This window comes from Zosterops lateralis (assembly GCF_965231275.1).
Source record: "Zosterops lateralis genome assembly, chromosome: 2".
Classification (NCBI taxonomy): domain Eukaryota; kingdom Metazoa; phylum Chordata; class Aves; order Passeriformes; family Zosteropidae; genus Zosterops; species Zosterops lateralis.
In genome coordinates this window covers 95,358,466-95,369,495 of record NC_139763.1, presented here as the reverse complement: position 1 = coordinate 95,369,495, position 11,030 = coordinate 95,358,466, and the positions used below count along the sequence as shown (strand labels likewise).

Genomic DNA, 11,030 nt, shown 5'->3' with positions numbered 1-11,030 from the left:
GGCGGGGAAGAAGGAGGAGGGCGCGCGCGCGCGTGGCCGCGAGGGGCGGGGCAAGGCGGGGGGCGCGCGTGCGGCCCCGCCCCGCCAGGTGAGGCCGGGGAGGGCGGGGGGGTGAGTGGGGGTCGGGGCCGGGCGGGGAGCGCTGAGGGGCTTCGCGGGGGCCCGGGGGTGGCCCGGCCCTGGGCGGCGGGGATGAGTGAGGGGAGCCGTGCTGCCGCAGCCTCCCGGGAACCGGGGTGCGCCTGGCCGCGGCGTCCGAGCACCGAGCGCTGCTCCCTCAGAGCCCCGCTCGCCCCGCGCGGCCGCCGCCCGCCGCTCGCGGCTGCAGCCGGAGGCAGCGACGTGGCAGGAGGCGGCCGGCGAAGCCCGGCGGGTGTTCCTCCTCCGCTGCGGGGGAGGCGGCGAGGTGGGTGAACCCCCGGTCCGGTTGGCCGCGCTCCGGCCGCCCTGCCGGCATGGGATGGGATGGGATGGGACGGAGCCCAGCCCGCAGCTGGCCCAGGGGCTCTCCCTCCCCGCCCGTCCCTGGGGCGGCTCTTGGGCCCCGGGCCCGTTATGGGTCGGGCGGGTAACGGCGGCGCGGGGCCGGAGGACGCGGCTCCGCTGCCCTGTGCCTTCCCCGCCGCTGGAACGAGCCGGCCCAGGGCAGCTCTGAGGGGCTGGTCCCGCTCCGCTGCTGGAGCGCTTCTCCTCGCTGGGATTAGGAGCGAGAGCACTTAAATAATATTTAAGAAAAAATAAGCGTGCGAAGCATTTAAATCCTTTTAGCTAATCTGTATGCCGCAGTTGCAGAGTTCTCAGGAACCAGCCTCCATGTGCCACCTTTCAGAGTCTCTGTGTGCACATCGTTTATCCCCCTTTGAGGGTCCTTATGACATACCCTTCTCTCAGGGTGACCTTATCGCTCTCTGCCTGAAAGGAGGCTGTAGCCAGGTGGGAGCCAGCCTCTTCTCCCAGGCAACCAGCAACTGGACAAAAGGACAGTCTCAAGATGTGCCACGGGAGGTTTAGGTTGGACATCAGGAGGAATTTCTTCACAGAAAGGGTGATTATGTATTGGAATTGGAGGTGATGGAGTCACCATCCCTGAAGGTGTTATAAGGAAGACTGGAGGTGGCACTTGGTGCCATAGTCTAAGTGACATGGCAGTGTTTGGTCATAGGTTGAACTTGATTGTTGGGGTTTTTTTAAATAAGAAAACAAGATCATGGCTTGTACTTTGGCGTCTGCATCTTTGTATAACACAAATTAGTAAAATACACTTATTTTGCCTTGTGTAACCAGTTTCTGGAAATACTGTTCATAGTGGTTTTTTATCCTGCCATCCAAAGGGCGCTGACGGTGCGGCGGCAGAATGAAGTTGGAGAGGTGCAGTCGATTTGCCCTTTGCTCCAAAACAACCAGCCAGACCTTTCTGCTTGGAGGAGTGTTCATTACCTTGGGCTCAAGTCGAATCCTCCTGATGAAGTATTCTGCCAATGAAGGTACTGTTGGAAAATATCCATGATGTACCTTGAATAAGAAAGCGTTGATGTTTGGGCTAAAACATACCCAAAAAACCTACTTCTCCACCTGCAGAGTTCTTTGCATAAACATCCTATTATATTTATAGGGACATGTCTTTCTGCACTGGAAAATTTCCATCTAGCCAGTGATCAGCATAAAGGTATTACTTGGGTTGCAAAGTGTATGATCTACCTTTAAAAGATGAGGCAGGTGATTTATTTTGCAGCTAACTCTTCAAAGACAAGATTGTTGTGTAAGCACTATTGGCAGTACAGGATTCGATTGAAATGTTTTTCTTGCAACAGGCTTAGAAGAGAAGTGGTATCCTAGTGGGTGTGCTAAAACTGGCTGGTGTTGCCAGTCCTAAAAGAAGGTTATGTCATCCTGGGAGTCATTTCTTTGTGAGGGTTAAAAAATACCACGTTGGTCTTTGGGGAAAATCTTCCCATTTTAATTTGTTTTTAAAACAGCCATGTTCTACTGTAAACTGGAACTCAATGAGGAAATATTTCAACTCAGAAAAGAGGCCATTCAAGAAGTTGTATATCATAAATTTTCAAACATTTATAACAGAAGTTCTGACAAAGCCTTTTGTGATTAAAATTGTGATTGGAAGGGTTAAAATAGATTCTTGCTCTAACTAGGAATGCAGGACTGATTATGTACTTTCTGATTTTCTGGATCCCACAGATAACAAGTACGATTACCTTCCTACAACAGTGAACATGTGTTCTGAAGTAGTAAAACTGGTCCTATGTGTAGTGTTGGCCATCTGGAATAGGAAAAAAGGTAAGTACCAATGTTTAAAATAACTTAAATATGTTGACTTTCTAAGATTTGCTGACATACAAACACTTTTTTTAACAACAGATGACACACTCCATTTTACACAGGTTTTGCATTGCAGGTGATTTTTGTTTTTTCTTTCCTTTCTGTCCTCGTGTGAAAACTACGAGAGATTCACATTGTGGCATTTCAAAACGATACAGAACAAATATTTGAATTGGAAGAAGGTTTCAGGCACTGGAGGTTCATGTTAACTTGAACTGTTGGTTTTGTCTACTAGTCCAGGAAACAGTTAGGGCTTTGGCAGGCTAATAAAATTTTCACCTTCACCATTTAGTACAGACTTACCTAAGACAATAAATATGTTCAGTCTGTGTTTGCCATCATTGCCTACCACTGATAGCATGTTTTCTGGTTTTCTTTCTTTTTTTTTTCCTTTTTTTTTTTATCCAGTTGCCTGAGTTTTTCTGAACTCAATGTGTTGTTGCTTCAGGAGAGGATTAGATATCATGGGATAGTTTTAAATCTGTGCAAATAAAGTACTTTTGGCACCAGCTCTGGAGTAGGCTAAAGTTTATCACAGCCTTCCTCCTAAAGTTTGTGTCCTGAATACCTAAGTAAATGTCATTCTTTGTGCTTTGTCCTTTCTTTCTTCTTCCCTTCCTATATGTTCTCTTTATACCCAGATCGTGTGCTGTGGTCTGCAAATACTGAGTTGTGGTTTATTTTGTACTACTGACTTTTTGGTGCTCTGTGAAGGAATCCCCTATCTGTGTCAATTGTTCCTGTTGTAGATTTGATCAGTAATCAACAGGAAGTCACACCCAGTAGGGTTGTCACTGCTGTGTAGGGACTCTGGGGTCCTTTTTGGCCCTCAAAGATTGCTTGACAATGGAGGGGTTTTTTTTCTCAGTGGACAAATGCTGTGATGGATGTAACAGGTTTCTGTGATGTTTTTTCTGCTGAAGCAAGGAGGTGAACACCACACAGAGTTGCTGCTCCAGCTCTGTGTTCTGCCCACAGGTTCCTGTGTTGCCAGAGAGCTGTGGAACCCAAGTGTTTTCAGTCTAATGGTGTTCCTCAAAAGAGAACAGTGATTCCTCTTCTGTTACAAGGGAATGGGCTTTCAATAATAGGAATGATGTCTTTCTTACTGATATCTTTTCTTTTCAGAAAAGGGTTGTATGGATCATCTCTCTGAATGCTTTTCCTGGAAGAGTGTATGTAATTCCATGAAGTGGTCAATTCCTGCCTTTCTTTACTTTTTGGATAACTTGATTGTCTTCTATGTACTGTCCTACCTCCAGCCAGTAAGTATTCTAATACTGGATAACAAGATTTCTGATATCTTAGTGGGTAATACTGCTCTTAGGCTACCTACCATGGTAACACTGGCAAGGCAAGGCTGTAACTGAGTCTGTCTGCTGTTTTAACACTGGCAGGTGAAAGAATAATCTGTTACCTTCCCATTCTCTTGCTGGCTGGTCATTGTTGTACAACTTCGAGCAGAGAAGAGTCTTTATATTTTCTCCATCAAAAGTGATTTAGAAATAGAGTGAAGTGCTTAAGAAGTGGGAAGGTTTTTGGTACTTTTCCTCCTTTGCCTTCTTCAACTCTATTTCTCTTTCAATCCATTTGTTTCTCTTGTTATTATTTGAGCTGCACTTTTCTGTGGGGCTTTTACCACTTCATATATGTGACATAAAGTGAGTAAGTGTAATCTCACAAAGGGAGTAACAAAAACTTAAGAGAGGCCGAAGAAAACCAGCTTAATTTTTGCATTTGTTTGTTAGCTATGTTTAGATACAAAATTTACTTGGTACTTTCTTTGAGCTACCCTCATCCTTTTGGATGAACCATATGCCTAGGAAATTGTACAGGTTTTGTGCTTGCTTTTATTTTTACATCGTGATACTTTTTGGTTCAGAATCTATGTTTGCTGTAAGATGGAAACAGATGGTTTGTGCTTGCTATAAAATACCATGGCTTCCCCTGTTGAACATTAAAAATAAATGGTTTTCTACCTTCTCTATCAGAATTTCTCTTTAAAATATGGTTCTCTTAGGTGTATATTTCTGCCAGTGACAGACCAGTCCAGAGTTTAGAACAGGACTCAGCTGAAAAAAACTAATGAAATCATGAGTCTGATAGCTTAAAATAACATGTACAGCTGCTTGGGTTTGTGGTTTGTTGTATGGGTTTTTTTTTCTTGATGAGATTTTTTTTGTGGTGGTGGGGTGATTTTTGGTTGGTTGGAGTTAGGTTTGTTTTTTTGTTTTGGTTTGTTTGTTTGTGGGTTGTTTTGGTTTGTTTTGGTTTTTAGTTTTAGGAAGAAAATTCAGCTATAATATTTATAAAAGCAAACCCTGGTGCGTAGGAGGTTATATAAATGCTATTTTTCTCTTAAGCAATTTCATTTGGTTCAGTTTAGTAATCCTTTGTAATACACACAGCTTTTGTTTTACATACACACACACCTAGACATACCTTGTCTCTCTCTCTTCAGAACATGTGCTCTGAGATTCCTCTTTTTCGAACTTCTAGCATCTTTTAATTAGAGAAATTCTGCGATGGTTAGCTGAAACTGTAACATTACTGTGATAAAGAAGTATTAAAAGAGATAACTAAATATCTCTAAGATGGAATATCTCGGTAGTGTACAAGATCATGAATATGAAATGTGAAGATACTTAGAAGGAAGACTGCCATACCTGACTGAACTTGGTAATGTGACTCTAAATACAAAGTAGTTTTGGGACTAAGTAGTGCCTGGGTGAGAAGCTGCTGGAATTAAAAAGTTGCTTTGATGAAGTTTTTTTTGCTTGAAACTTCAGCTGTAACCTGAAGCTGTAAAAAGTGTCCACTTTTTAGTGGCTAAACTTTCTAGGGACTTACCTTATGAGATTTTGCTTGTGATGTTCAGAATAGTGGCATGGGGAATTTTGGTATTCCCATTCCTTTTCATCTAGAACAGAGGTCTCTAGAGGTTTCAGAGAACAAGTGACTCAAAATTAATTTTTTTGGATGGAGGGCATATACTGTAAAGCAAAACCAGAGTGTGCATGGAACACTTCTACATTTTGCATAAAGACTCTTTTTTCCAGAGTGACTTCTGCCAGATCTTGTTTATTCAATATTTTTCTCCTTCCACAGTGTTCACCTAACATGAATATTTACTGAGTTTTAATTTTACGAAGTGGAAAATTAAGATGTGTTTTCTTGGGCAGGTGTCTCATTGTCAGTAAGTCTTCAGCTTACTTGAGAGCCTGTGTTGTGCTGTTTCGTTAGAATTATTGTTCAGCAGACAGTATGTTGGGATAAAGTGGACAATAATGAGAAAAGAGTCAGTGCTTTTCCCCTGGTCAATAAAAAAGACCCTCTATAGCAGAATTGGGAATGTGGAAATGAGAAAATTCAAGGGAAAAAAAAAAATCTGTATTTTGTATTCCTGAATCCATCTATGCTTTTGTGTAAAACTGTCTAAAAAATGTGAGATCACTCTGAGGCTCAATTGGACTAAAAACTTCAGATGCCTGGACATTTTGGTCTTGTACTGACTATGCAGGGCAGTCCAGAATAGCAGACAGCTTGCAAAACACCTCTGCCCTCAAAAAGAGGACTTTTTTTTTTTTCCTACTAGTGCTGATGGATTCTGGTCTTTACTGGTAACTGGAGTGCCTAAAAGAGCCTCTTCTAGGTCTGCTGTCTCAGTATAGAGTGTCTAATACAAAGACAAAACAGACAATCCTTGCCACAAGGAGTTGGCAGCTTGGGATCATAGCCATGGATTAGAGCACTGAAGTTGTTATATAGTTATTCCCAAATTAAACAGAAGCTTTAGAGTTGTCTTCAGTTGTACTTTGAAATAGTTTGGGTTTTTTTAATTACAGTTGCAATCTTGAAAATTCAAGCCAAGCACCTCTTTATCTTTGATAAACTCTACACCAAAAGCACTTGACATACAAGAAGTTTGTTTTCTGCAAGTGCCTTGTCCAAGCCTGGAATTTCATGAACACTGCAAATGCACTGTACTCAGGAGCAGCCTCACCTTGCTTTATTCTTTGCTTGTTCTCATTTTGGAGCTACTTCCTCCTTTGTGTCAACACAGCTGTTTTTGCAACTGACTGGTCAGCCCAGCCAGGGAACTGATCTGACTGAAAACTAAACTGTCCTCTGTTATGTAACTTCTCTGTTGCATTGGCTTCCTGACATCTTCATTTCAGTGTAACTTTCCCCACTGCAGGGGAGCTTGGGCTCTGTGATTTCCCTGAGATTTTGAAATGGGACTTGAATATCATTTTACGGGTGTGTTATTGTACCATTTGGGTGAGGAAGAAAAATTCAGTACCCGTGCTTTTCACTGTGGCACCTTGCAGGAAGGTGAACACTTGATGTCTGTAGGTTTTTGGTGTCCACAGCGTGTCTGGAGTATAACTTTGTTCCTCTCCTTCTCTTTTAAGGCGATGGCTGTACTCTTCTCAAATTTTGTCATTATAACAACAGCTCTTCTCTTCAGGATAGTGCTAAAGTAAGTAGCATTTGCTAAAGTAAATGAAATCTAAATCTTCCTGGCTTTGATGAAGTTAATCTACAATTTTTTCTCTTTGTCTGAGGGGAACAGTAATTCCCTTTCCTTGTGGCTATACCAGCTTGGAGAGGTGGTTCTGTTTTCTACATCTGAAGGTGTAGGAAATAATATGTTATTAGGAGTCTACACATTTGGTCAACTCTGGTGAAAAACAGTTGAAATCATGATTATATAGTCATTGAATGGTAAGAAGAAAGCTTTTGTTTATACATGAAATATCTTATTTCATGATTGCCAGTACTTCTTACCAGTCTGTTGCAGTTCTTAATTGAGTGTAAACATGGTCTAGAAAGAGGAAATGAGATACAGAAGAGTGAAAGACAGAGGTGTGTTTGGTTCATTAGTCATGTGACAAAAGCCAGACAATGTGTTCTGCTTCGCTAAATTTGTGCTCTTTATAGTATGATTTAGATTCAAAAAAGACTGTCAGGGAAATGAGTATTAACTTTATACTCTACCAGTTGCTTGTGTTGAATATGGCATAAAAAATAAGTCTTTGCTGTGGGTGTTAATATGCCAAAACAGTGCCTGATGGTTTGACTTGAAATGCTTTTCCACACTTTAGTTTTGTGTCTCCTGTGATGGCACAGTTCACTTAATCTTCCAAATTTTTGATTTTTGCCAAGATAAACAGGCTTTGTTTGAGTGGAAAAACAGTCTAAATAGTTTGAATAGTCTTATGAATTACATTTGTAGATTTATAATAATTGCCATCATAAAATAGTATAAAAGGGCTCCAAATCATGGGGGAAAAGACCATTACAGTGAACATTTTCCAAAGAAAGATGGTAATTATTTGGATGTTTGTGATTTTTTACTTTATTCATCAGAGCTTTGTTGCCATGGAGATGAGAGTTGCCTTTAAGTTGCAATCAGTATCTAGAAATAACGGGATCATGAAAGGCTTTCCTTTTCCTTATTCTTCCAAATGAAGAACACTTCATTTTGTACTTCTTTGATTGCCAGTCTCAGCCCTCTTTGCTGTAGAAAATCATGTTGCCTTTTGGCATTTTATTGTATTCTGAAAAGACTTTTCTTTACACCTGTCTGTCTCCTTATCTGTGACACAATGTCTTTTATATGTTTTATAGATCTGGATGTTCTGTCATTTAATTTATGCCACTGTGTTTCTAAATTTAGTGGCTTTTTTGTGTACCAGGCGAAGACTCTCTTGGGTACAGTGGGCGTCTCTGGTGATTTTATTCCTGTCCATCGTTGCCCTGACTCGAGGAACTGGAGGCCATCAGCACAGCTTGGCTGCACATGGATTTCATCACAGCATGTTTTTTAGGCCATCTAACCACTGCCTTCTCGCTACTGGACCTGAGGAAGCGTGCGTGGAAAAGGGCAACTGCGCAGCACCAAGTTTCCTCCACAGCTTCCAGTGGAACGTGACCAGTACCATGGCAGGAGCATTGAAGCCTCTCCGCCTCAGCCTGGGCCATCTGCTCATTCTAGTGCAGTGTTTTGTGTCTGCCCTGGCTAACATCTACAATGAAAAGATGCTGAAAGATGTGGATCAGCTCGAGGAAAGCATCTTCACACAGAACAGCAAACTCTATGCCTTTGGAGTGCTGTTCAATGGGCTCATGCTGGTGCTGCAGGCTAAGGACCGGAGGCAGATAGGGAACTGTGGCTTCTTTTATGGGCACAACATCTTCTCCGTGGCTCTTATATTTGTCACAGCTTTCCTGGGGCTGTCTGTAGCCTTCATCTTGAAGTTCCGAGACAACATGTTCCACGTTATGACTGCTCAGATCAACACTGTCATCATCACCACTGTGTCCTTCCTCGTCTTTGACTTCAGGCCTTCTCTAGAGTTCTTTCTGGAAGCTCCTGTAGTGCTTCTCTCCATATTCATTTATAATGCCAGTAAAGCAAGAGGCCTGGAATATGCCACTCTTCGGGAAAGGGGAAAACTCATCAAAGGAGATGCATGGGAGAGGTCAAGTGGGGTAAGGCTTTTCAGTACTTGTCTCCTTTGGTTTCTCTTTTGTTTCACCTCCCTTTATGCTAAGAAATGTTTGGAAGAATCAACTTGTGTGTGACTGGCCTCATCTCTCAACACTAAAGCTCTGCAGTATTTCTTAAAATCTTGGGTATTGCTTCCATGTGCCACTCTTTGAAATCATGAAGCCCAGCTAAGCATTACTCTCCTGCTGTGGCTGTAGACAGTCCTGGGAGCAACTTTAGCTTTGTACAAACCTTTCCTTGAAAGCTTTATAACCAAGACAGGTATTTGCCCAGGGCATTCAGAAATTGGATTTGATGTCTGGGAAGTAATTGTACATAAATAGCACTGGTAAGTCTGTGTAGCTTAGATCACATAATGAGGAAGTTAACACATTTGATGTTAAGGTTCTTTCTACCATAACAATGAAAGATAGCTGAAGACAAAAAGGCAATGTTTTAAGTACAGTGTTTTAACATAGTTTGGGTTTCTTTTCTTCCTATGTATTTCCTCCAGGCCTTGTAGTGTTTTTTGTTCTGGTTTGAACAGTGATCTACTTACTTAGAAGGTGTCGGGGGCGGCTTGCTTTTAGAGCTGTCATTCAGCTGAGCTGAGCAGTCGCCTGATGGGAAGGGTTAATGTTTGTGTGCGGACGGGCCGTGTGGGTGGACACTGTAACCAGCAGAGAGCGCTGTCCCCACTGCGTTCTGACAAATATTGAACTTTGAGCTGTTTTCCAGAAATTCCACAGAGTGCCTTTTTAGGTTGTTGTTTAATGAGCAATTAATAACACAAATTCATATATTTTTGGTATGCCAGGTGTCATCTATTTTAGCACTTACAACTAAGCAGCTATTGTAGAAACGAATAGCACTATTGTGAGTTATATCTTGGGCTGCATCAAAAGCAGCATGACCAACAGGTCAAGGTAGGTGACTCTGCCCCTCTGCTCTTGTGAGACCCCACTTGCAGTACTGTGTCCAGCTCTGGGGACTTAGATCTGCTGGAGCAAGTCCAGGGGAGGATGATCAGAGGGCTGGAACATCTCTGCTGTGAAGACAGGCTGAGAGAGTTGGGAATGTTCATCCTGGACAAGAGGAGGCTCCAGGGAGACCTTCTAGCGTCCTTTCACTACCTTCCAACCCAAACCATTTTATGATTGTATGGAAGAATAGGCGACAAGCTGGTTTAGGTAGTGAGTCACTAACAAGTGTTAAAGATGCAGGGAATGTTTTATGACTATGTATTTCCTAAACCTTATAACACACTAGTAAGAGATTTAAATTACAGAGTCTTGATTTTGCTTTGATACCTTCAGAATAAACTTTACTTTTTTTTTTCCAGTGGTATTAATAACAAGATGACTTTTCCTCACATTTTTCTCTTTTGCTTCTGGTTCCTGTAGGATGGAGAAGAATTTGAGAGATTGAACAAACCAAGCAGTGACATTGATACAGATGAAGATTCCCTGTAGCATGAGGCTGGCTTGGAGGAGTGCTATTACTCACAGTGAGAGAGAGTTAATCTTTCATTGACATAAGGAAGGGTCGTTTTTCCCCACTGACAGACTATTTGGAACTGTTTTGGGGCTGGATGTCAAACATGGATGAGGACAATATTGAAGCTGTATATATGGAGAGTTGTATTCCTTTGTGCCTGTCTCCCAGTGTCTGGGAAAATGGAAATCTGGAAATCTGGAAATGGAAATCTGCCTTTGTAGCAGCTGGTGAATTTTACATGCAGCTTACGTGGCCTAACTTTGAAAGAGCTTGAATAAAACAAAAGTTTATTAAACAGTATGAATGCATCATCTTTTTTGTGTGTGTGTTTAGAAAGGCTTTGTGTAGAGCCTTAGTTTGCACTGAGCCCACTACTGAAAACAAATATTATGCAGCTACAGTAATGCCCTTGAACATCTGGAGCACTGAGCAAGAGAGTGCAGGTGGCAATATCATCTGGTGTTGTTCTACCCTGGCAGACTGATAAGGTCTTGCATTCATTGTGTGGAGAGAGAAGTCATTCTGCAGAGTGCCAGGCATAGTGATCTCAGAATTTCTGTTGAGGCATCTGGTGGATTGTATTTTGACTGAGATGAAAATTAGGTTCCAAATTATTCAGAGAATTTTGAAACAGGCAAGGGAGCAGGGATGCTGATAAGGGATTCCTGGTATGTTCCTAAAGCCTCTTCTCTCAGAGCAG

At 42.3% G+C, this 11,030-nt stretch overlaps 1 protein-coding gene across 3 annotated transcripts; it reads left to right on the top strand.

Annotated features, from left to right (window-relative positions):
* Positions 1 to 44: 44 nt before the first annotated feature.
* SLC35A5 (solute carrier family 35 member A5) lies at positions 45 to 10,630 on the top strand. 3 transcript variants are annotated; one of them, XM_083854585.1, is made up of 7 exons: positions 45 to 88; positions 1,332 to 1,484; positions 2,197 to 2,295; positions 3,466 to 3,602; positions 6,753 to 6,820; positions 8,040 to 8,835; positions 10,237 to 10,630. In XM_083854585.1, the coding sequence occupies exons 2-7, from the start codon at positions 1,355 to 1,357 to the stop codon at positions 10,303 to 10,305; spliced, it is 1,299 nt and encodes a 432-aa protein (XP_083710711.1). In that variant the 5' UTR covers positions 45 to 88; positions 1,332 to 1,354; the 3' UTR covers positions 10,306 to 10,630. The 3 variants fall into 3 exon arrangements, with proteins under 3 accessions (XP_083710711.1, XP_083710712.1, XP_083710713.1); XM_083854586.1 differs by lacking the exon at positions 45 to 88 and adding an exon at positions 382 to 406; XM_083854587.1 differs by lacking the exon at positions 45 to 88 and having other exon boundaries at positions 1,307 to 1,484.
* Positions 10,631 to 11,030: the final 400 nt, after the last annotated feature.

What these genes read in the sequence shown, in the direction of transcription:
- SLC35A5 (XM_083854585.1), top strand. Translation starts at nt 1,355, where the DNA reads ATGAAGTTGGAGAGGTGCAGTCGATTTGCCCTTTGCTCCAAAACAACC. An exon ending in TACTGTCCTACCTCCAGCCA is followed by an intron (nt 3,603 to 6,752) that starts GTAAGTATTCTA and finishes TTCTCTTTTAAG; the next exon opens with GCGATGGCTGTACTCTTCTC. An exon ending in CTCTTCAGGATAGTGCTAAA is followed by an intron (nt 6,821 to 8,039) that starts GTAAGTAGCATT and finishes TTTGTGTACCAG; the next exon opens with GCGAAGACTCTCTTGGGTAC.